Below are 26,451 nucleotides of genomic sequence, written 5' to 3' on the forward strand. Positions count from 1 at the left end.
CCAGAAGGCTAGTACAGTGGTACCTCGGTTTAAGAGGTAAACTATTTGGTTGACGAACTCCGCAAAACCGGAAGTAGTGTCCTGGTTTGCGAACTTTACCTCGGTCTAAGAATGGAAGCTGAACAATGGAATGGCACTGGCAGTGGGAGGCCTCATCAGGGAAAGAGTGACTCAGTTTAAGAACGGTTTTGGTTTAAGAACGGACTTCCAGAATGGATTAAGTTTGTAAACGGAGGTACCACTGTATAGGCATCCTGTCCTTTGTTACAACCATTGGCATGCAGCAGTGTGTTAGATAATTTGAGTAATGTGAAATTTGTCCCCTTCCTCTTTAAGAGTTCTTTATATCAAAGACCATTGTATATTTAAGGAGGCTGTTTTTCCTTCTAGAACATGAGAACCTAAGAAGAGCCCTGCTGGATCAGGCCCAAGGCCCTTCTAGGCCAGCATCCTGTTCTCATAGTGGCCAAACAGATGCCTATGGGAAACAGCACTCTACCCACTTGTGATTCTCAGCAACTGGCGTTCAGAGGCATGTTGCGTCCCATCAGGGAAGGTAGAACATAGCAGTCATGGCTACTAGCCACTGAAGTCAGAGTAGACTATTGTGGCTACCCTCTAAAAAGTTTCTGTAAAACTGCATCAATTATAATCCACTGTTCTATGTAGTTTCTTGCTTTGAACCTCTAATCTGGCATCAGTAGGCAGTCTTATTGAGTCTCTTTGTGTATATATATGTAACATCAGTGGAAAGCTGAATGATTCTAACATGTGCAGTTGTTCAAATGGTCTTAACTACTCTCAGTCCGAGTGAGGAAATGTGCGATATGGAGAACATTCAGAGTTCTGGAGCACGCAGTGAGTGGTGGTAAACAAAATGTATTAAATTCAACTAGAAACTTGCTAACTCCAGTGAGCAAAAATGTAAAATAAACTGTTAGAATAAAGGAAATAGATATTTAGACACAATAGGGTATAAAATTCAAGATTACATGGAAAATGGTTAAAATAAACACCAAGTAATAAATTAATAAAGAATACATGCACTATGCCTTCAACTCATATTAGTGTACAGTGATATACTTTCATTTTTAATTTCAAAGACAGGTTTTATTTTTAGATGGCCTCCTCTCTTAATTGGCACTGCCATTAAATCACAATAATATCTTGTTCATCAAGTTGTCTTAATTAGGAAGATTTTGCCGATTTAAATTGCGAGTAAACTTTTATTGTGTTGGAGTTGATTAGCTGATAACTCAATAACGTCTGTTATTTTTACTACAGATGATGTGGTTTTGTATATTGTTCATGAATATGCATCGTGGTAATTATGCTCATTACTGCAGTGAATGTTAGAAATCAGACTGACATCACTGAATATTAGCATTTATTTTTATCTCTCTGGGGCGTGATTCTGAAAACTCACCAGCTTTAATAGCACTATTTAGTACTAATATAGCTACAGATCATTCTTCAGTTATCTGGTGTCCTCCAGATGTTTTGTTCTGCAACTTCCACCAGCTCCAGCCGGCATGACCATGAAGTCCAATCTGGAGGGCACCAGATTGGCAAAAGCTATTATAGACTGCACAATAAGCTGCAATACTATCCCACTCTCACAGAGATATATCAGTGGCTAGATATTTCTAAATATCTCACTATTTATGTTATTACCAACATTGGCTTATTTTCTCAACTGAGTGAGAGGCCTTAGGAATACATGAAACCAGTGATCTGACTTGGACTAAGGCAGCTTCAGCATCTCTCTAGAGTTTCAGACAGAGGTCTTTCTACCTGGAGGTGCTAGGAATCAAACCTGGAACCTTCTGCAGACCAATTATGCTTATAAGGATTCTAGGCACAATTGCCATTACTAACCATAATAATACTCATTAGAATCATATTGAGCAGTGGCAGGTGATAATCTGGCAAATGAAATACAACACAGAAGCACAGGACTTGCCATTTCTATGGTGTCCTTTGAAAACAATTCTGTACAAGGCTAGTATGCAAAACAATAGGTTAGGCATGGCAATTGTGCTCTTATTTGCACTGAAGATTTTCTTTTGGTGATAGAAATGTGTTGTTTAGCATATGGCAGTGGTGGGCAACCTTTTAGGCAAGGGGGAGAGGAGCAAAAGAAGTGACTTTTGATAGGACTGCTATACAGCTAAAATGTCCGGGGAGACCCAGGCATATGGCAGCCCATATTGGGCCATATCCACAACTTTTGTGTCTGGATTTTCACTTTTTGAAATATGGCAGCTCTACTTTTGACCACCTTGGCTATGCTGTGTGAAGGGGGAGGGCCTTGTGTCAGGGTATGTGGAGCAACATATCAAACTGAAACAGGACAGTCAAGAGGACAGTGTAGGTGACTACATGCAGCCTCAGAGCACTGGCGGAGAAAGGGGGTGCGGGGGTGCTTACTGCCCCGGGTGTAATCCCTGGGGGGGTGACATCGCCGCGCCACACACACACACCTCCAGACACTCGCTGATGCTGGAGCAACCCCGGGACACTTGCCGTGGCCAGCACACACACCCCCGGATGCTTGCCGTGGGTGTCTAGCCCTGCCCCGGCGGTTGGCTAGCCCCATGGGCATCACTCTGGGTGCCAGAGCACCTGTCTCTGCCTCTGCCTCAGAGGGGTTAAATTTTGCTGTGAAGGAGAGAGAAGGAAAATAAGTTGGCTAATTGGAGAGAATCAAAATGCCTGGGGGCCCCTGAGTTGCTTGTTGCGAGAGTGAAGGAGGGTTGTCTTATGTCTGGAATTTTCTGGACATACACGATTTCGCAAAATATGCAAAATATTTCACTTTTTGAAATATGGCAACCCTATAATGTGCATAGAGTAGATAATTTCCCCCTAGTTTTCATTTATTAGGTTTTTACTCTTCCCGTATAGGATTCGTCAGGTTCTAGAAGGCTCTTCTGTGGCTCACTTTTCACTGCAGACAGTTGCTAGCTTTGGAAAACACTGCACATTGGTCTTTAATCCACATTCTGTGAGGCCGTTGCCAATAGATGATTTAGCCTGACAGCTGTGTTTTCTTCCTGTTTTATTTTTCCGAAATACTTCCCCCGCCTCTATGCACTGTTGTTTGCAGCTTGCTTTTGATGTCCCTTTGTAAAATTTCTAACTTGGCTTTTTTAGCAAATGAAGAACCATTCTCAAAATCACTAATTAGGTATTCAGTTGTTGGGTCTCATTTCCTGGCTGCTTTCTCTTTGTCTCCATTTTGAGTACAACTTGCAGCTTTTTATCCTTGGCCTTTCCTAACAAAGATGTGATTATTGGTCAATATTTCTTAGCATGTTGATCACTTGATTCTCTAAAGGAAGCATTGTTGCACTGGGCTGAAATGTGTTCTCAAAACTTTATATATTAACTTCCTGTGATGTACTTAAGATGGATTCAAATTCAACCAGAAATTTGCATTTGAATATTGATAATAAGACTTCTTTACAGTATTATCGATATTCAGAGAAGTGTGAGCTTTGAAGGGTGGGTGTATTTTGATTTGTGTATTGTTTAAGAAAGTGTGAATTGGATTGGTTCTCCTTTAAATAAGAATGGATTCCAGTTTTGTCCCCCTCCCTGTCTCCTGTGTTAGTAGCAAATGGCATCCAGCCTGTTATTTGAAACCAACACTTATTTCTTTGTGAAGGTATGCACTCACTGTTATTTATACTAGCAGTGAGATCTATTACCTGAACTAGTTTCAAGAGAACCTATACAGTGGTACCTTGGTTAGTTTATGAACAACTTAATTTATGAACAACTTGGATTAAGAACGCTGCAAACCCAAAAGTAGGTGTTTGTGAACTTTGCCTTGGTAGTAGAACATGTTTTCGCTTCCTGTTGAGTGTGTTCCAGTTGTAAATTGAGTCCCCCACTGCTATGGAAAAGCACGCCTTGGTTTAAGAATGCTTTGGTTTAAGAACGGACTTCCGGAATGGATTAAGTTCGTAAACCAAGGTACCACTGTACAACAGTTTGTTCCCTTCAGTTTCTATATAATATTAGTAAAAACGCATCAATAAGAGGTCATTGCCTCACAGTGATCTCTCAGTTGTTTATTCTATGAGTGAATATGAGGAGTCACACATGATAATGAAATTTGTCCATTTACAAAAGGTTTGTACCAAATGTGAGAGAGACCAATAATTGATATGATAAAGGGATATTTCTCTGACTATTCATCTCACTATTAACAATAAAATAGATACCGGTAGCTGTGACAGCCTCAATTGATACACAACTCTGATGGCTATCTGTAGGGTATAGTGATTTATGTTGCTGACAATTACTTAGGCAAAACACTCACACAAATCAAGAAATGCTGAGAGAAATTGGTAAGTATTAATAATATGCTTCATAATGTGCTAAATAGAGCTTGTGGTGCCAATCAATGGAATGTCATCAAGTAACGAAGCAAATAGAGGGGAAGAAAGAGAGGAAAGCAGAGCTGTAATTTGTTGCTAAGCAACACTTGGCCAATTTTTCTCTTGTTTCTTGTGGGTTATCTAGAACCAATTAAGGAGACCACCAGCTCAGGGCTGGACCTGCCATTAGGCAAAGTGAGAGGGTTGCAGCAGACAGCTGATATGGGGTGTCATGAAAGGGTAGCAAATGATTAGTTATGCAATTATTTTTATTGTTGTTTTCTTGTTTCTTTTACTGCTGGGAGAGGCAGAAGTGCTTTGGGGGGTTATTATTATATTTTTGCTTCAAATTCCAAAATAACTTAACTGGCCTTGGGTGTTATGTACCTTGACCTGGAAGCAGGAACACCATGCTGTTCCGCCCCAGGTAGCAAAATGTCTTGGCAAGGCCCTGCCTGAGGCTCTGGTTGTCACAGTTTCACTGGGAAAACCATGATTTACAAAGCCCTGCAGCAGGGAAATCTCAACACTTGATCAGTCCCAGTTTTAAAGCAGCAGCACAGCATGTGCCTAGGCTGGCAGAAGCTGAAGGCTCAGGATATACTTTGCTTAGAAAAGTCACATATAAAACCTCTACAATCTTCATATATAGAAACTAATCCTTGTGATGGTTGTCTAGTTATTTTGTGAGGAAAATGCAGATGGCAAGAAGCTTTATTATTTGTACCACAAAAGTGTAATTTATCTCTATCCAGAACATGCTGCTTTCAATCTAGATTGATTCTAGATCGTGCTACCCACATGGGTGCATGGTAAGAGTTTATTTCTAAACCACTGGTTCTTGCCCAGGTGAGGGAGCAAACCTTTAAATAAAAATACAACTAAGAGAAAATCAAAGCAAAGTACCCAGCAGAGACCCGGCTTATTTAGAAAATCTATTGCACAACAGAACAGTCTTGCTAATCAGTTGTTCAGTGAACCACTGCCCTCTCAAAAAAATGATTAATGGGAACCGTAACTTGTTAAGGATGCTAGAAATTGTAGCTCAGTGGTAAGCCAGTTTGGTGGGGAAATGTATGGGGTGTGCGCCATTTAAGTGCATAGGACAGGCTTTCACTTAGGTACTCAGTGTTGGTTCTTCACATGCCATTGCAGTTTGGTGTGGCCAACCAACAGAGCAAAACAGAGACATGGGGTCCCTGCATTCTCTAGGGGGCTCCGCTGAGTTTGATTAGACAAACAGTGTCTCTACCTGAGAGATGAAAAGTCGTCAGGGCATGTGGTGGCAGCAAGATTTTAAACCAGAAGTATTTTTTAACCATTGTGTCCACTTTTTTTTCATTTAGTAAATAAAACTATGGACTGTTTAGCACCTTGAAAACAAGCTGCATTTGTAGAGTCATTGAAGAGAATGACCCAAAAAGATGGGATGGTTCATCCAGGCTTTAACGATCAGCATTGTTTTAGGCTTTTATTGTCTGAGATGGTAATAAAAATGAAACAATCAGCACTCTATTTACACCCAGGAGATTATTCTTCTTGCTCCATGACCTGAGGTGCCATGGAGAAGGACCTTCTTCTGCTGAGTCCTATAATGCTGATATTAAAAGTTTAATGAAACAGAGCATTAGAACACAAAGTCCAGTGCTTAGACTGCTCCTCTTGTGTTTTTATGTCCTTTGCATTAGTGTGAACCAGTATTTCTCCATAAATGCATAGAAATAATAGTTGTAGTTGCTGAAAGGTTTTATAGCACAACATCAGCTAGTCCACAAGAGGCAACGCAAAGCTAAAAAGAGAACATGTAAATAAGACCTAACAGAGTCATGTGGGATCAAAGAAAGTAGGAAGAAAATGTTTGCTATGGATCAGCCATGTGTTCTCTAGGTAACATTTTTGGTTCAAATGCAGCGATTTCAGAAGGGAAGTCAGAAAGTCTTGTAAAATCCTTAATTCAACTTTTGTGAATGTTTGTTCACAGTCATTTCCTTCCTTCTGCTTGAGTGGACACTTAAAAACCTCTGTTCCATTCTTTCTTAAGTGATCCTAGCCAATTAAGGATCATATCCTGGATGTAATGATGGTACGGAAACTCTGGAGTCAATCAGATTTGACACTTTCCTGAGCGTCACTGAGGGTGAATGGCTAATTTGGACTCAGGTGGTCTTTATGGGAAAGATGACTAAATAGCAGGGAGGAGGGTGGATGCACCTTGGGATCAGACTACATGCTACCTTACACAGAACTCAGTTTTTCTCCCCCCCCCCCTCCATTCTGTGGCAGATCAGGGAGTAAGGCATTAGTCACCCATCAAACCATTTCACAAGCCTCTTCTAAAGATAGTTTAAAATGAATAGGTAAAGGTAAAGGGATCCCTGACCATTAGGTCCAGTCGTGGCCTACTCTGGGGTTGCGGCGCTCATCTTGCTTTATTGGCCAAGGGAGCCGGCGTACAGTTTCTGGGTCATGTGCCCAGCATGACTAAGCCACTTCTGGCGAACCAGAGCAGCGCACGGAAACGCCGTTTACCTTCCCGCCGGAGCGGTACCTATTGATCTACTTGCGCTTCGTGTTTGAACTGCTCAGTTGGCGGGAGCAGGGACCGAACAACGGAAGCTCACCCCATCGCAGGGATTTAAACTGCCGACCTTCTGATCGGCAAGTCCTAGGCTCTGTGGTTTAACCCACAGCGCCACCCACATCCCTTTAAAATGAATAGCACACATTTAAATTAGAAGTGTGCTACAATAATAAGCAACAATGTGGGCAAAATATGTCAAATGTTTTTCCAGGTAGATGATCATCATTACATCAAACAAACTAACAAATAAACTTCACTATTGAGGGCAAATTAGATTATGTAGGGTAAGTAGAGTAAGGAATGTTATCTGAAATTTCAGTTTTTCTAATGTCTTTGATGAAGTTGCAAGCTTCACAAATGCATGCCTTTCAGTTTCATGTCTGCTTAGACAACAGTTATCTTTGGTTACCCGGAGCTGAACTTCTTGATCTTGCCTAAGCATCATTGCCACCCTTATTGATGTACATATCATACAGATACATATCATACAGATGCCATATACGTGTGGCATTAATCAGGATGACGTTGAAGAAAACATGGCAGTATTTGGGGATATAAAGAGGAAACATCTTACAGGGATTTGTTTGAATAGCTTCAGTTTCTTGGCAAAATTGTTGATCAGTCTCAGTCAATCCCTTCTCACCTGCCTTTACATTGTGAATTTGGTTGATCTGGTATATCTGGCTTGCTGTTCATCTCATTTTGTAATGTTAATAAATGCAACCATTCTCCCAGTGTTTCGTCTTAAAAGTCTTCTTTGTAGGTGTGGGGGCAATTGCACATTTTTCTATTTTAAAAAATGCAGATCAGTTGCACGTTCTAAAATGTTTTCTTTTTGCTTGTTTCTCCTAGTTTGCTCCCAGTTTTCAAGAGGAGTCTTTGCTATTTTTGGATTTTATGACAAGAAGTCTGTAAATACCATCACATCATTTTGTGGAACACTTCATGTCTCCTTCATAACACCCAGCTTCCCAACAGATGGAACACACCCATTTGTCATCCAGATGAGGCCAGACCTCAAGGGAGCACTTCTGAGCTTGATTGAATATTACCAGTGGACCAAGTTTGCATATCTCTATGACAGTGACAGAGGTAAGGTGTTCTTCATAACTTACGGAAATTAATTTGAACCACAAACCTAACTGAAATGATGTAGGAGCCCGAGGGTGCCAAGCTAACAGAACAGTTTTGTAAGTTCTGGCCCTGGGTGCTTAAGGAGAAAAGGTGACTGCTGTAATATGGTAAGTAGCAGACTGAACTGCCTTCTGGATCTAAGACATTGCTTATGCGTCTTTTTTCTTTCTTCCTGGAAAAATAAATAAATCAATGGGTGCATCTCTACAAGTCATTTCAAAAGGACTCCTGCAGAGGAAAATATTATGTTAGAACCAGTCCTTTGAGAGTAATAGACGACTTTCACTTAAAAGTAATGGTTTTCACAGTATGAATTTCCCTAGGGAAACTGGGTCAGTTGTCATGTAGGCTCCTGGTGCATATCATCCGCCGATCTATACCAAGATGGAAAATATTACTAGCTGGAACCTTATTGAATTTTATTTGTAGTTATCCCTGTGGAAAGCTGTGACAGTGTTTTGTTAAATGAAGAAAGTTCACTGCAACTCCCTCACTCTAAGAGCATTTTTAATGGGAGAAAAATGTTTTTAAAAGATGGCTGGGGGGTGGGTCTGGGGGGGAACCTAGGCAAAAAAGGGGGGGGGAAGTGTGCAATATTCTGCTGTTAAAGTTTCTCCTTCCCCTTTCCTGCTGTGTTGCAGTTAGAGGTGTCAGTTAGGGACACTTGCAAAGTCAGATACCCCTGTTCAATGTTTGTAGACAGTATCAAGGTGAAAAGCCTTGCCCAGCTCAAGTGGACCTCTTACTGCAGTTCTCCTTGTGTAGGTACCTTTCACAGGTTATGACTTATCCATCCAACCATTCCCTCGCCTGTTGCCCCAAGCCAACCACTGCACCTGCATCTCTAGAACATGGCGCTTGACTGGGGGGTAGAGACCATGTTTATCCTGTGCTTTACACAGGAAAAGACCAAGTTGTGCCCTGTGAGGAAGGCAGGCATTGTTTGCCAAAGAATGGGAGTGTCACATACAGATCCAGTTTGGATATGTATTTTCATCTTGCTATGCTGTGGCTTAAGATTAAGAATCTGCATTTCAATTTACCTGGGGATTGCAGATTTATTCATGTTAGGGTTTAATACTACTAGTGTTTTATTAGTATTAGGGTTTTAGGGAAAAGCTAACTAGACTGGTGTACCAGGAAAGGTTGGAAGCATTGGGGGCTGGAGAGAGAGTGTGGATCTGATGATCGTTCCTGACTTGCTGAAGCTATGGTCAGTTCAGTTTAGACTCTGAAAAGAGTACTTATGTATAAAAGCATTTTTGATTTCCTTCAAGCAGCAGCCCGCTCTGCTTGTCCTGATCCCTTGTGTAAGGTGCTCAGTAAGGAGCTGTCCCTGAAAGGGAGCGTTGTCCTCCAATATGCATACATAGAGGTACTATCTACTTCAGCATGAGAAGTGAGACCAGGGAGGCGGGGAATAATTATGGCTGATTAGGACAGTGCTCTCAAAGCTACTAACATGAGTTTGACCAAACCGCGGGAGGCTGTGGAAGACAGGAGTGCCTGGTGTGCTCTGGTCCATGGGGTCACAAAGAGTCGGACACAACTAAATGACTAAACAACAACAATGGAAAGGGAATGGTATGTATTGCAACTGGTGTGGTGTCCTAAAATGTAGCCTGTCTTAAACAGCACTAAGTAGGTGAGTGAGTTATTTATTTCTTTTATACTATTCAGATCTATTTTTAAAGATTTGAATCAAAGTTAATCAACTAGCAAATTTAAATTAGCATATATTTAGAGAAAATACCATGAGCATTAACAGTTCATCCTCTTGGGGAAACTTTTGACTTTCTCATACAAAAGTGTTCAGGGTCTTTTGGTGTTTATGAAAGCCTTCTAACCATAGATTGCACAGGCCACTAATGATTCTGCAGAAATGAAGCCATTCTCCTTACAAGACCATTTAAGAGGAATTGTTTTTGACAATATTGTGACATTAAACCACTGCAGAAGCAGCAGTGAGTTATGGCTTGGATTCGTTCTGTTGCCCACTTATAATTTTTCTGTTGTGGAAACTGAGGCATAGGGAAGTGAAAGTTCTTATCCTGCAAAGTTCTTATCTTGATAGGCTTGCTTGCAACACTGCAAAGTGACATTTAACTAGTCTCTATTGTCTGCGTTCTTCCTGTAAATATCCCTGAAAGCCATTTTACAAGCATCGTCTTTATTTAGGGCTGAATGATACATTAGGCACAAGTGCAAGCTGGGTCTAATTCAAATTGTCTTTTCCCACACTAAAAATCTTGCAAAAAAGTGATGGTGAAGAAAGGTCTCTCTCTCTCTCTCTCTCTCTCTCTGTGTGTGTGTGTGTGTGTGTGTGAGAGAGAGAGAGAGAGAGAGAGAGAGAGAGAGAGCGCACTGGTTTTTTTGCAAGATTTTTAGTCTGCTCCCTCCCCAACACAGCTGCTTTCCCCTATTAGAGACACACATCTGGAAGGCTATAGTTGAGGGAAACTGCTTAGAGGAGTTTGGGAATGGAAAAGTGTCACGTGGGGCATACATGCACACTCTTCAGCTTCATGTCACCTCCTTCGAAGTTGGTGTTCTGGTTTAGGGTTTTTGTTTTTGTTTTTAAAGGGGCCCATGGGTTGAATTGCATCAGTTTGCTTGTAATGTCTAGTTCCACTCATATAGCCCCTTTTTGCATTCACACACACAAGCAGCCGCCTTGTGGGAGGAAGGAAGTTTATGCCCCTGTTTATTTTGCAAGCTCACCTTTGGGAACTACAATTCCCAAAATGCTTCATTGCCTCATTAAAGAGCTTTGCCAAGCCATAAGACACTTTTAAAGGGCCCTTGACACACATTTTAGCCTGCTGTCACACTAAAAAGGCTTGTACAAGTGCCAGAAACTCATGTCTCTTGTTTTCAGCCTCCTAGAAGAAAATAAATCTCATTAACTGGGACAAACCAGAAATGCTGGACTTACCTGTTAAAGGCGTTAGAACTGAAGAGACACAAATATTTTAAGAATCAGGCAGCTGAAAATTTTTAATTGGCAATAATTACTGTTAAGGGACCTGTCTAATAGGAGACAAAGGAAAAGAAAGGAAGATAAACCTCTGCAAAATAAACACAGAAGGTGCAACAGGGTGCAAGCAGAGATAATTTTTGAAATTTGGGGGATGAACCAAGGGTTCTTGGCAAATGAATTTCATTGATTCAGGTGCTTGGTAAAGCCTGGCTTTGTAAAAACAAAGGGTTTGTCTAAATATTATTATTTCTGTACTGCTGGAATTTGTTAACTAGGTTGGCATTGTTAACTCATCAATGTAAGTGTAAATATTTTGTCTTTTTTAAGGGATTGTATTTGTTTTACTTTGTTTTTATTACTCTTTTTGAAATACCTTGAGTCTCTGGAAAAATAAGTGGGATAGAATTTTTGTTAAAGGTTTCTTTTAGTCAGATCCAGATGTATTCCTTACTCAAAATAGTGTTTTAAGGAGAGAAGCTATTTGGCATGTAAGAAAGCACCTTGAACACATCCCTATAATGTTTCAGTGTACTTACTCAAACCTTTATTTGTGGTCCATGTTTGGATGTTTACAGACATTTCAAAACCTTGAGACCTGGAAACCTTTCAAAACATGAAAGCTCAAATTCTCAGACTTTGGTCCCATTTTTGCAAATTTTGCCCATTTTTAGGTCCATAACTGCCTGCTAAACTGTCAGTCATGTTTTTGTACTGAACATTAACATTTCTATGGATTCCTTCCTGTCCATTTTCTCTTATCTTTAGCAGCTAGTAGTCAGGACCTCTGATGGAAAAGTAGGATTTTAGAAATTCCATGATACAATTGATTCCTTTGGTTATTTATTTATTTATGGAAATAAAACATCACTCTGACATTTCACATAATTTCCTCATCCCCTTTGACAGATTACTGTCCTCACCAGGCAGTCTCATTATGGGCACTTGAAGTTCAGGAGTGTTTTCCCTTGTTCCAAATTAGGAGCTCAACATTTAACATATTAGAAAGGAGGCTCATTATATTAGATTCCCTGTTCCGCTCAATCCACCACTTTGGATAGTATAGTGTCAACATGGACATGTACAGTAGTAGCAGGAATCATATACAGTACAAGGATTTTAAAAAAACCTTAGGGGGTCCTCTCCACACTCCAGAAGTAATAACTTGTTCGATTACATTGGCCCTTTTGACATTTTCTATAGTGTTTAACAAGCGGAACAATTTGCTAGCGTCTTCAAAGGTTACTTTGCAATACTTCTGCTCTCTAAACTGTAGCTGCACTGCAGGATAGCCTGGGTTTTTGTTTTTTCAGCATTTTGATCCATGGCCTTTTCTTTTTCTATGTATTGTAGGTAATCAGGAATTGTGTAACACAGAACACACAAGAAAAAGTTTAAAAGGAGCAAGGGGAAGATTAGGGTGGGGTTGAGCAGTCACTCAACTCTACCTTCATATAGAAACTGATGGCAAAAGCATACCCTCCAACATTTCTCTGATGAAAATAGGGATGTCCCATTCCATAATGATAATTTATACCCCACACATCTTACTGGGTTGCCCCAGCCTCTCTGGGCAGCTTCCAACATATATTAAAAAGACAATAAAACAGTAAACATTTAAAATATTTAAAAAAGCTTCCATATGCAGGATTGCCTTCAGACAGCTTGGGGGGTCAGATAACTCCATACCCCAGTGAAAATAGGGACATCCCACCACACCCTCCAACATTTATCCAATGAAAATAGGGATGTCCTAAGGAAAAGCAGGACCTTCCAGAATCAAATCAGAAACTGGGATGGCTTCTCCAGGGATGTCCCTGGAAAATAGGGACACTTGGAGGGTCTGCAAAAGAAAGAGGCTAGAGTGTTGGACTAGGGTCTGGGATCTGAACTGGTAATGATGGACTAGAAACAAAACCTTGGGGTCATAGTAGCTCAAGGCAGAAGTTGACCCAGTGTGCAGCAGCTGGAACAAAAGGCAAATTTAATGATAAGGATAATTAGGAATTGAAAATAAAAGTGTTGATATCATAAAACTGTTATAAAAATCTATGTTGCGGCCACCCTTGGAATATTGTGTACGGCTCTAGTTGCATCACCTTGAAAAGGATATTGTAGAGCTGGAAAAGTTTCCAAGTAAGAAAACCTGAATGAGGAAATGTTGCAGCATTTGGGACTTTTTAGTTAGAGGAAGATGAGAAGTTCATAAAATGGTGCATGGCATAGAGAAGGCGAAGAGAGAAAAGCTCATAGCTCATGGACATCCAATGAAGGTGAATGCTGGAAGATCCAGATCCAGTAAAGAGAAAAGACAGGACTTCCATAGTTAAATAGTGAAACTCACTTCCACCAGAGGCAATGATGCCCAGCAACCTAGATGGCTTGAAAAGAGGATTAGACAATTTCACAAAGGAGATGGCTATCAATGGCTACTAGCCAGGCTGGCTGTGCTCTGCTTCCACAGCTGGAGGCAGCAATGCCTCTCAGTGCCAGTTGCTGGAAACCACAGGAGGGAAGAGTGCCCTTGTGCTCCAGTAATGCTTGCAGATTTCCCACAGACATTTGATTGGCCACTGTGAGAACAGGATGCTGGACTTGATGGGCCATTGGCTTGATCCAGCAGGCTCTTCTGATGCTCTCATGGTCCCATAAACAAATACAATTTATTGCCCCATATCCATATCTTGGTGATGCGTGAGAGAGAAGGAACAAAAGAAAGAGACAGAGCTTTAGTTTAGTGCTGCCTTTCCACACTGAATTGTGCTCAAAGTGGCTTATAACAAACACTTTCGGAGGGGTTTTAGTTGGGGGGGAAGAGGGAGAAAATGGTTAAAATGGGATAAAAATCAAAAATCCAACAAAGTTCACATAAAATCAATCGATCAAAAAAATTAAATGCAGTTCAGAAGGGGTGGGATCTTCTAACCAATTTGCAGTTGGCACCCCCCGCCCAGAGAAAGTGCTGGGAGGAGCAATGTTGGTGAGTCCTCTTCCCCAGCCTACTAGACGTTCCAGAAGCTATTACTAGTCTTACAGAACTTAAAGAGAAGGCTTTAAATGTGTTGTCTCTCAAGCCCAAAAGCCAAAAAACAACTCAGTAGCATTTAGTTATTGATTCAGCAGGTGTAGCTGTATTATTTTTTCTCCTGACAGGCCCTTTTTCAAGAGACGATGACCCACGGTAGCATAGAAACTCTTCTTCCTAGAAATGATAAAATCGCTTCCAAAATGAACCTGTACTGCAAACAAATGGATGTTGTTATAGGAGCTCACATCTTCACTGCACAGAAATTCCTAGGGATCCAAGAAAGTTGTGGCTATTGTTACACTGGTTTATTTATTTTTTTTAAAAAAATGGGGATTCTGGTTTGCTGAGCTAGTTGTTGAGCTATCCTGCAAATAAATTAACCTAAGAGCCATGAATCTGGGGTTGAGTCTTTATTGTATTTTTCTATATTACCAGGTTTGTCGACACTACAAGCTGTACTGGACACTGCAGCTGAAAAGAAATGGCAAGTGACTGCTATAAATGTGGGCAACATTAATAATGACAGAAAAGATGAAACATACCGCTCATTGTTTCGGGATCTGGAGGTAAAAAGAGAAAGACGAGTCATTCTCGACTGTGAACGGGATAAAGTCAACGACATTGTAGACCAGGTTTGCTCCCCTCTATTTTTTAATGCATAACAGTGTAAGCGTATATGAAATGTTCCCATCATGATTTATCATCACAATTTATTTGTGTTGAAGCCTGCATTGGTAATAAAATTGCATTATTTTTTGCATACTTCGGCAATGACAAGAACGTTCTGATAACGCTGATGCATGGAGTAGAAAATCCAGTTCATCATATTTTTTAGAAATCAAATTTCTATTGTGGTTAATAAATGCTCTCGGTGTTTAATGCACAGTTCTCATTTTCACAGTAACTTGGATCCAAAGGGTCCATGTATGAGCACATGGTGCTTTCGCTTACACCTGGATAGGAGGAAATTGCTGATTCCCACCCTTGGCTTTAGACCCTTGGCTGTTCTGCCAGGGGCAGAGAGCAGGAAGGGCTTAGCTGGCCTGGACTCTTCTGGTTATAAACTGGGCCCACTGCCATCACCTGCTGGCATTGAGCCCAATTTGGGTCCAATTATTACACCAGATCCAGGCTGGTGTGAAGGAGGGTTTTAGCTGCTCTGTGCTGTGAGTGATGGGGCTGTAGATGCAGCAGTGGCTGCCCCACTCTGTCGCTTCCCACTTCTACCTGGCTGGGATTAGAATTGCTCTGTTACTCACCTGGAGCTGAGCAGATTGAAATGCTTTTGAGCTCGAGTGGAAAGTGAATCTGTGGGCTGAAGGCTTTAGGTAGAATGCCTTGCTTCCATCATTTCTCAAAGCAAGACCTTTTCATTTTGGCACTTCATCAAATGAAGTCCTCTATAAGACGCCTATTATGTACTTCTGACCATCAGAGAAGATTAAAAGGATGATACCTGAAATGAAACGTAGAGGCCTTGGTTTGATCAATGGTAAATTAAAAGATACTCAGTCTGAGCTAGTTAACTTGAAGTACTTGGAGTGTAGCCTGTTTAGCTCCGTTGACATTTATAGGACTAAATCAGAAAAAAACAGACCCCAAGTTCTTTGCAGAACAAGTTGTACTTCTTCCATAACAGTAGCTGTGGGTTTTTTTTCCTAGGGAAGGCTAGCAGTTGGCTCATCCTCTTTTTGAGCCTGTGAATAATGCAATAATGCTTCTGTAACACAGGGCACAGAAGAGATTTCAAAGCTCAGTTGGTTAGAGTGTGGTGCTGATAACGCCAAGGTTGCAGGTTGAATCCCCGTATGGGACAGCTGCATATTCCTGTGTTGCTGGGGGTTGGACCAGATGATCCTCAGGGTCCTTTCCAATGCTACAATTCTGTGATTCTAAGACAGATATAGAATGGCTAGCCCTTGTGTTAGCACCATATATGAATAATATAGCATACTTGTGGGAATTGCAATGTCACACCCACACCACATAGTTATAACACATTACTCCCCCATGAAGAATCCTGAAAAATTCCCGTCACCCTTAACAAACTACAGCGCCCAGCATTATTTGGAGGAAGCTATGTGTTTTAAATGTGCTTTAACTGTATACTGTCAATGTGACCAAAATGTTTCATTGTATCCTGGCCCAATGCCAGGACTGCTTTTCTACTGGTCAGTCAGGCACCCTATAGGTCAGTGGCAGTCCTACATTTTGGGGGCCCGGAAGCTTGAACTATCATGGGGGGCCCCTTCACAACTAGCAACAAGGTCTGGATAACCACTGTCATCTTCTTTAAGGGGGTTGTTCTATGACAGATCAGCATAATATTACTATTTTGAAAAAAATAAGTACTACACCTCAGATTTTGCTTCAAATTGCTGTACCGTGACACTCTACCTTTACAATATTTGTGCTTTAGGCTTTCAAACTTTGGGATTGTTGAGATATATACAACAAAAAATTAATCCATTTGAGCTGTGTGGCTCAAATTGGGTCTACCAGACCTAATTGTTTTAAGCAATGTGGACTAAAGTCGCTTCTGGGACCCTCTGGGATTAGGAGCCCTGAAGCTTAAGCTTCATTTGTTTCATAGTAGATCCACCCCTGGGTCAGGTTTGCTCTCTCCCAGGGATAATATAAGCTTTAAGGAGCTCAGTCAGGCCAATTCACTGACTCTCAACAAGGCCGCTGAGCATACTTAGTCTTCACTGGATAGTTCTTTGGGTATCGGCTGCCATTTTATACTCACATTGGAGTAAGCCCCATTAAACTCAGCGGGTGTACACATGTATAGGAGTTACATACAGATATTTTTACTTTCAATTATTTTTAGGACTGGGCCAGAATTGCTCCCAGTTTTGCAGGGCCACCTTGTGAACTGAAGAGGTGTTCTCTTCAGCATTCCTAGGAACCCTGAGAATAGGCCTTGTGGGAAGGAGACTGGCTGGACATTTTAGTGCTGTCCAATTCTGCATTAACAACATTAATTCCATATATATGGAATTTGTAATACGTCCTGCCCTATTTGAGATCTTGCTGGGATTCCCCACCCCAAAAGTGCCCTCCACAAAGCCTTCAAAAGATTCAGCGCAGAACCATATATTTTCCAGTGTAATCCATAATTAACCCCACATTATTTTATGAAGTGTTTCTTCTAGTATATGTGCCACTTTCCTAATCAGGTAAGTTATATATTTCTCTTGCAGGTTATTACAATTGGCAAGCATGTAAATGGATACCACTACATCATTGCAAATTTGGTAAGTTAATTTAATACTAATAACCACAGCTTAGCTTTCAGATATTAAAGTGGGGTTTGTTGGTTTGTTTGTTTGTTTGTTTGTTTGTCTGTCTGTCTGTCTGTCTGTCTGGTTTTTGGGGTAATTTTATATGATATAGTTCACTTACAGACTAGATTGCTGTCTGGAAAACATCTTATAGAGCTGTTCAATAATTTGAAGTAGAGGAGGTACCCATGGATCATATCAGAATTGCGTGAAATGACATCCCCCTATCTAACAAGCCAGTTTTCCCACTCTGCCTTGCCCATTCCTCTTACTCACCCACCTCTTCTCATATTCGTCTTCTAGCCCATTTACTGTAGCCCATTATTTTACGTGGGTTTATTCCACATGGATATCAGGGATCAGGAATATGCCTGCTGGTCCTATTTCTGACATGATGCACAATCCTGCGCTTTCCTATGACATTTGTGCATTGAGTGGTCATGTCAGAGAAGGTACCATGAGCCCGAGACCTTCTTGTTCTTTTTTAAGGATTACTGATAAATCATAAAGGGATCAATAAGGTTACTGTTACTTCTGACAGTCAAAAAATATGATGCAAAGGGCCTTCTAAACATCCATAGACTACAGGTGCTTCCTTATCACAGCAGTTCTTCCTCACAAAAATCTACTTCTGAAGACCAATGCATTCCCTGAATGACACAGTCTCTATTTCCCTGAGCTCTTAAAGGTAAATGACAAGGCAGACAGCCAATGTAACTCTTGGAAGTCTGCAGTAATTTTTGTTGAAAAGAGTAATTTTTGTTGAAAACCCTTACGTGAGGAAAAGTTTTATGAGTCAAATGTGTATGTGAACCTTTTAGTGTTAATGTTTTTCTTACTAAAATATGACAGAAAAGTTGAATAACTGGCCAATTGACCAATGTGTTCAATGCCTAGGGATTTACTGATGGAGACTTATCAAAAATACAGTTTGGAGGAGCCAACGTATCAGGTTTTCAGATAGTGGACTATGATGATCCCCTGGTGTCAAAATTTATACAGCGCTGGTCAACATTGGAAGAAAAAGAATATCCAGGAGCACATACTAGTACAATCAAGGTACACTTTTGCTAATACACTTGGTCTAGGTATACTGTGGGAAAGAAGTGTTTGCTGTCGTAGTTGTCACACTAATAATGAATTCTAGAAGAACAGCTTTGTGAATCTTTTCAAGAAAAAATTGATAAACCTGTGGAATAATTTTGATGAGGAATTAGCTCTCACAGACTACTGCCCACTTCATCAGTTGCATGAACAACTATCCCATGTGGCAGAGTCAAAGGACAGCAGTGGTTGTGTCACATGTCTGTGAAAAATAAACTACTGTGCCCAGAATTCATATGAAATAAAAGCAATAACTCCTTCATAACAGAAGTCACTGATGAAAATAGTCTTCTTTGCTAATGTCCTAAAGCAGGTCCATTACTGTGATGGTTCTAGGGGTTGCTCGTGCGTAAACCGGCATCACACCTGGCTGGGTTGCCTGAGTGAACCTTTTCTGTCCGGACAGCCACTCGCCCGTGGCTATCTCAATCGCTGGCAGAATCCGTCAGTGAGCGTTTCTTGAACTTCTTCCAGCAAAGAAGCTCTTTGACGCCTAGTCTCCGCCTACTCTTCCTGCGCGGAAGCCTTCTGCGCAAGGAGGGTGTGGGCAGCGGCGGACCCGTGCTCTCCCCGCTGGTCCCTGGCGAGGAGTCATGGGACCGCCTCGCCGATTCCCCCATCTCCCCCCCTTCTCCACTGGTGCTATGCTGATTTCCTTCCCCAGAAGATGGGCTGCTTCTCCTCATCCCGGGACGCTCTCCGGAATCCCTCTGGAGCCCTCTCTCTCCCTCTGGCCCCGATGGCAGTTCCCTGACAATTACTTTCTGTGATGCAAAAGACACCCACAGTCTTGACTGAATCAGAATTCGATAGAATTTAATTTTATATACATGTCTCAGACTGAGAAGGCGTAATGGCCCAAGGGAAGGTATATCATATCTGTGCCTTAAAATAGAAGAACCTCAACACTGTGAGAAAGATTTAGTGATTAAAGGGGAAGGAAAAAGAGAAAGATGGTATGAGCTGTGGTGGTTAGATATTAGTTGCTTCTCGCCTGGTGCTGCTTTTAAATTTTCATATTCCGCACGTGTTCGATAGAATATTCATTTATTGAATTCCATTGCCAGTGTGCTGCATGGTTTGTGCTGGTAGCTTAAAGGCAGGTACGTAGCTGTTGCATTTCCCAGTTGCCTTCCCCCTCCTGCTACTAGTAAGCTGTTGTGACACCAGTTGTGGAAGGCTATTACTGTAGCTCTGTCCCACCTGGCAAGTCCTACCTTCCCATCCCTCCACACTTACTTGGCAGCCTCTGCTGTACGGAAGAGCTTCCATAAGAGGAGGGGCCTTGGAAGAGCTGTAGATTCTGAAAGCTGTTGGTGACAAGAGGATGAAAGTTTTGGCATTCTGTATGGCTCTTTTTCTTCCCCACTCAGCCCCACTGACATAATTAGGCATTGTCTTTCCAGAAGCAGTTTCCATAACCTTTTTTTTTTCCTCCTCCCACCTTTGGCAGAACATTCAAAATTATTGAATCAAAATGGTTCTGGGAAGTAGGTTCATTTTCCTACAAAAATAGAAAAATATTTCCAACGTGCATATTTAATTCAGTTTATGTAAACTGGGGCAACTTCAACACAGAACTTGGATGAAAAGGAGTGCAGAGCATATTTATGAAATGCTAGCAACCGAGACTGCTTATTTATTTATGACATTTATATGCTGCTCCAAAGCACAGAGATCTCTGGGCAGCTTACAACAAATAAATTAATTTAAAAAGCTATTGCAATACAAAATTAAAAATAAAACTCCAACATCACAAATGGCATAAATACAGTTTTAAAAAACCCAAACCCAAAACACATCATACCCCAAAGTTGAAAAAGATATTTTAAACCTGAGGTGCCCAGACTGCAGGAGTTATTTTAAAAGCTTTGGTGGCCACAAAGGTATTCACCTGAAGCTGAAAAGACCACAAAGATCAAATCAGACAAGAAGTCTTAGGAAATCTGTTCCATAACCAGGCTGACCAGGTGGTTATCTGCCTGACCTCGAACAGCAAGGCTACTCAGAGCACGACTTGCTCCACCTTGATATCCCAAGTCACTAAAGCTCTGTAAACACTATACCTGTCAAGAATATTTCATCACTAAAAGAATTCTGGGCACTGCAGTTTATTCCTCACAGAGTTACAGTTACCAGCAACCCATAACACACTACAGTTCCCAGAATTTTTTGAGGGGAGAAATGTGCTTTGAATATGCTTTAAAAATATAGTGTGTACAGAGAAGCAGAAATATGACAGCCTCGCCCCAGTACCAAAGTACAGCTCCAGAAATATTTTGCAATTCAGACTTGTCGTTTGATAGCAATCACTACTTGTCCTCAAGTTGCCTCCAGTTCCCCTTCAGTACATTTCCACAAGGAAACACACAAGGCCACTTTCTGTTGTGGCATGATAAGCAATAGAATATGACTGACATAAATCAGTATGTCATATTACAACACAAGGATGTGAGATATAGTACTAAATGGAAAGAGACATTTCCAACCCAATTCACACCCCCAAAAATGCATTTTAAAGGGGGTATTATTTATTTATTTAGAACAGTCTTCAGAGTTTCTTTCTAACATTATATTTTTCAGGATTCAAACCACCCCCCTTTGATTTCTTAAAACGTTGGTGGAAAAAGGAATGAAAGTCCTGCAGACTCTGTCCCTTGTGTTATAGTAATTTATTTCCGTTGTTGTAGATAAAAGAAAGAGAGAGAGAGAGAGAGAAGGGTCCATTGATTTTCAGTCTGCCATCTCACAGGTCCCAGTTTGCACAATCTTCTGCTGTGCCTATGCAGAGAGTGGCCTGCACAGAACGAACCAATGATGGTGCAGGTCACCATATGATGGCACATCGCTTTACTACTACAGCATAGTTTGGGCTCCCTTAGATTACTAAAGCCCCAAAAGTCTGAAAGACCAAGTTCTTCCCTACATACCCTCTCAGCAGAGGTTGCCCTCTTGGTAATTCTACCACCCTCAGAGTGTGTGGGGCTGGGGGAGTGAGCCAGGAAATGGCGTTTTCTGCGGTAGCCCCTATGTTGTTGTTGTTATTTATTAAATGTATTGGTTGCTCTTCTTTGCAAGGTACCAGTAACTCAAAGCAAGTTGCAATATATAAACAGACTCATTTTTTAAAACTGGCATAAAAGAAAACAAAAATCTTAAAGACAAAGCAATTTTTAAAAGGCAGGATTTAAAAACTCCACCCACACAAGGAGGCCACAGATAATTATAGATTAATTATAGAATTGTATAAGTTGTAGAATTCCCTCTCACACAGAGGTGGGTCTGCCACCTTCATTGTACAGTGATCTACGACATCCTTCTGAGTCAACCACAGATTTTCTGTCTCTGAATATAAGAGATAAGGCAGCACAAGTAAAGCACTTTTTTTCGTGGATAATGTGACTGAAAAGCCAGTTGCCAGAATGTCATCTCCTTTGAAATAAGGCGAACTGTTAAAATGGAGAACTTCAGCTCTCTGCTTGTCAATAGATTTCTGTTTCAGTGGAGGCATTTTTAACACAGCCTAACAGTAATCATGGTGGGAACCAGATGTTCCAAGCAGTTTACATTAATTTAAAAGCAATTTTGTTATAGTGCATGGTTGCTTCGGGTTGCTGTTGGGTTTTTTTTGTTTTTTTTTTTTTTTTTTTTTTTTTTTGCTCTACTGCAGTCTTTAGGTTACCTGAAGGCAGCATTTATTTAAGGTAGGATGTAAGGTAGCATTTATTTTGTCAGCATGTGTGATTTAGAACCCTCTTCAATCAAAAGAATATGTCAGAGGCAGAAAGGGAAGCAGGGATGGTTCAGCTTCCTCTGAGACAAGCAAAATAAATTTTAAAGAATTGCCTGTAAAATGCTTTAAGGAAAAGTTAAGAGAGGGGAGGGTGATTGTGACATCATATCCTTTCTCTTCTTTCCTTCCATTGATGCTTTTTACCAGTATTGCTACTTCTTGCCTCTTAGCAATGCAGATGAGGCTCATTCACACTTTTAATAAGGCCACTACTTCTGACTCTTTTCTCCAGAATTTCTCAGACTAGTTTTATGCCTCCCCTCCCCAGTTATTGCCATTTTCTTCCACTGGACATGCCATGTAAACTAGCAGTATGATAATATTATGCTTATTGGTAGAAGTGGCATCACATCCGTTTGGCCTTCCTTTGCCCCATCTTTGACTTTGCCTTCCTTTGCCCCATCTGTGGAAAGGTTGTGCTGCCCTCCATTTTACAATCATGACCAAATGTTACTTAGGTATGACATCAATGTCAGTGTAATGGTTTTTCGGATGCCACTTCTCAGGGTACAGCAACACACCTGCAGTGTCCTGATGCATTTGAAAACTTTCTTCCAAATATTTAATTTGCTATCTGTGTGAGGTTTGGAATGAAAAGTGGGATTTGAGCTTGGACCTGGCCAGCAAGAAAAAGATGGAAAGGGGGAGGGTTTTTGAAAATGAGGAAGGGATTGGTTCTGCAATGAGGAAGGGCAAATAAAGCTTGGAAACTGCATATTTCAGGGAATCAAATTCTTGGAAAGATGGGGGGGGGATTGTCTGGCTTCTCATCTTTGCTCCCAGTGGGTGTCTGGCAACATTTTGTATGACCTTAACCTCCTTAATTAATTATTTTATCTTCTGGAACAATTTGAACTCAACCTCCCCGCTGCTGTTTGTTTTGCTTTGGGTTGTGAAACTGACTGTATTAATAGAGCAGGACAAGGTGGGCAGGGAGGATTTCTCCTGATCAGGCATAGGACTTACATAGCCTGATCAGACACATGTTCCCTAAGTGGTAAAGCTGCCTTGGCCCATCCCATGGTCTTATTTCTCTTCCCTCTTTGGTGCTTGCAGCAGAGCCTGGAAATGACTGCAGTAGCAAGTACCCTCCCTTCCACGCCTGTCCAGGACTGGGCAGACATTGGCACCTGTGGGAGGGGGGAGCCAGTCAATCTCTTCCATATCCTCCCCTGGGCTGTGTTACATTCCCCCTGTGTCCACCCCACACACCCCTGAAGTGATGCTCTACCCCTCTGTTATGTACTGAGTCAAATAGGATCCAAAAGCCAGCAGTCTGATTGGTCCTAGAACAATAGGATTCAGAATGCAGCAGTCTGATTGGTCCTTGAACAATGCAGCAGTATGATTGGTTGGCAGGAACCACCCAATCATGCTCCAGATTGAAGTGAATCCACAACCTGATTGGCTTACAGTAGAATTCCGGAATTAGCCAATCATGTGCAGCCCATTGTGTAAATAATGTATATAAAGCAGATACCTTGAGGGGACTCTCATTCATTCCTCCTCACCACTATGAGCTGAATAAAGAGCATGAAATCACTTTGCGACTCTGAGTATATTTCACCCTCCTTGCCCCAAGCAGGGGCTGTAATTTCCAATGCCTTTCATTTATATGCTCCTTCTTAGATGCATGCCCATACTTAGGTTGAAGCAAACGCTAGTGCAAATCTGTTTTGAGCATGTGGTCCTCCAGGCCTCTCTATGTGGCTCTTGGGACTTTCTACAGACCACACCAGTCCTTCTCCTTGATTGCTTTTGCCTGGCTGGAAGGGGTCTGTGAACTGTGAACATGTCTCTTGCTTCCCTGGATGGAGGGGGTGTGTGGTTTGTGTGTGTATAGAAACTTTGGGCTTTTGCATAGCTGGAATGTAACCAGCCAGAATGTAGTTCAATGATAAGAGTCCTATCCATTCTATAATGTTCTGCCATTGAGCTATGATGTGCACGAAACGATTTGGGAGAAGTGGGTGATGTGTTTAAAGTGTGACCTTTCTCCTTCTTCTTTTCAAAAACACAATTTAAAGCCACAAGCTTTGACAGCAGCTTAGGAGGTGTGGTGGCATCACCACACCTACGACCACTTCTGCTGTTGCATCACAGAGCACCTGAGGGAAGGACATGAACTGCAACTACTTGGCAAGAAGGCTAGAAACAGCTCAATTTTATTAAAAGACACAGGTGAACCAGTATGTTGAACCTTAGTTCAAGGGACTGGGCAAGAGCATATTCTACTTTTGCAGCTCTGCTAATATCCTATTTCCATGCAGATGCATTTAGGGTTTTGAGAAAATTGGATAAAACACTACGAGATCTACTTGGGCAATTAGGAAATGATAGGAAAGAGCAACTGCAAGATAAATCTAGAGCCTTGTGCTACACTTTTTAATACTGACACTTTGTTCTTGAATCATTAATCAGTGTGTACAGGGATGAAAATATTACATCCATATACTTAACTTTGTATAAATGTCACAGGCCTAGAAAATAAACCACCCTACTGTTTTGTAATTAATACTAGCTAGGAGTACGCGTCATAAACCATTTTATATTTGCCTCAAGACTGCAGTTATTTCAGGGCGCATATAAGTGATTACAGTAGCAGCAGGAGAAATTGCCTATCTCAGTGGTGTGCTCTAGCATAATTTAGTTACTGACTAGTCTCCGAGCAAGCAACGCTAAATCATTCCAGCAAAAGATTAAATTTGGAAAATTTTGATCTATACTGTACTCCATACATGATCAATAAATACGTGATCAAGAGAGAAGGGCAGATGGCAGCCATAAATGTTTCTGAGCACACAAACCCCCCCATTGCATTATAGTGCCAGCTTTGCTTTTCTGGACAGAAAAGGAAGTTGTTCAAAGTAGATAGTTCACCCTCTGTGGGGGTGTCTAAGATAGATACTCAAGTGGGGAATTTTTTTCACCATGGGAGCAACTCCTGAAATATATCATCTCATCCATAGGAGTCTTCTCACCCACGTCCTTTCTGTTTAAGGTGAAAGGATAAACAGATGTTCACCATTCATGCTACTGCTGGATTCCAATACTAGCGGAAGATGATGCAGTGACAGGAGCCTGGTAGGCTGAAAATGACATGGAACAAGATTATACAAGGAAAAGGCATTTGCATGATGCCTGAACCAGGAGCTTAAGATCGAGTGCCATAATAAAACCTTGCCATAGCTTTTAGGGGGTTTTTGTGCAAACTGATGAAGCAAATGCCCTGTACATGTTCCCAGTAGTATTTACTGTTGGCTGTATGTATTACAACTAGATTTTTTTACAGTTAATCTTCAAACTGCACTAAAGGTTGGCATCTCGTTATTGGCCCTGAAACACAAACTCCTCTCCAAGTATTAGATGCAGACCTTACAAAACTCTTGAAAATTCTCTCCTGGGAGCCTTTAAGTAGGGAAAGTGAACTTGTATATTCTGATATAATAAAAACTATAGGAAGGCCAGTTTCACTAAATCATTGTCTTATTAGGCACGCTGTAAGTATGGCAAAACATTTCTGTTAATACGAGAAAAAATATCCAAATAATGGCAGACTATAAATCTTTATGAGGTCCAGAAAATTGAAGTATCTGAGTGAACAAGATTTTCATGCTTCCCGCTGTTGAACAACCGCTGCAAGATTCTAAAGAATTATTTTCAAATCCTAACTTTCTACAGATTATGGTTAGGAACACTGGGCTTTACATTATGCTGAGTCTATCCTCTTAGCTCAGTGGTTCTCAAACTTGGGTCCCCAGATTTTTTGGCCTACAACTCCCATGATCCCTAGCTTACGGGACCAATGGTCAGGGATGATGGGAGTTGTAGGCCAAAAACATCTGGGGACCCAAGGTTGAGAAAGGCTGTAGACTTAGCTCAGCATCAGGGGTTGCCAATGTGGCGCTCTCCAGATGTTGTGGACTCCATCTCCCATCATCCCTGATGCTGGCTGAGGCTGATGAGAGTTCACCATGCCTAGGACTGGGCTGCCAAGTCCTCTCCTTTGATACCAAAGCTGGAGGGTGGATAAAGCTTGTTGCAGGCATGTTGCACAGTGCCTAGTTACTGTTGACTCTAGGACCCAGGGACTTTCCAGTGTGATTTTCTCAGGCAGCTGCTGGCAGCTGCTGCTCCCCTTGTCATTGCTCATGGGATT

General features: G+C 41.3%; 1 protein-coding gene across 7 annotated transcripts in view; it reads left to right on the top strand.

Annotated features, from left to right (window-relative positions):
- The window catches only part of GRIA2 (glutamate ionotropic receptor AMPA type subunit 2), a 74,323-nt gene that overhangs the window by 28,809 nt on the left and 19,063 nt on the right, over window positions 1-26,451 (top strand). For all 7 annotated transcript variants that reach the window (XR_013842364.1, XM_079990421.1, XM_079990425.1 and 4 more), the window contains exons 3-6: window positions 7,822-8,061; window positions 14,544-14,740; window positions 17,315-17,368; window positions 18,293-18,454. Coding sequence is in view for 6 of the 7 variants with exons in the window: in XM_079990421.1 (XP_079846547.1) it covers window positions 7,822-8,061; window positions 14,544-14,740; window positions 17,315-17,368; window positions 18,293-18,454 (653 nt within the window). In the remaining variant the exon portion in view is untranslated. The remainder of the gene's footprint in view (window positions 1-7,821; window positions 8,062-14,543; window positions 14,741-17,314; window positions 17,369-18,292; window positions 18,455-26,451) is intronic.

The sequence above is a fragment of the Podarcis cretensis genome (assembly GCF_951804945.1).
Source record: "Podarcis cretensis genome assembly, chromosome: 9".
Classification (NCBI taxonomy): domain Eukaryota; kingdom Metazoa; phylum Chordata; class Lepidosauria; order Squamata; family Lacertidae; genus Podarcis; species Podarcis cretensis.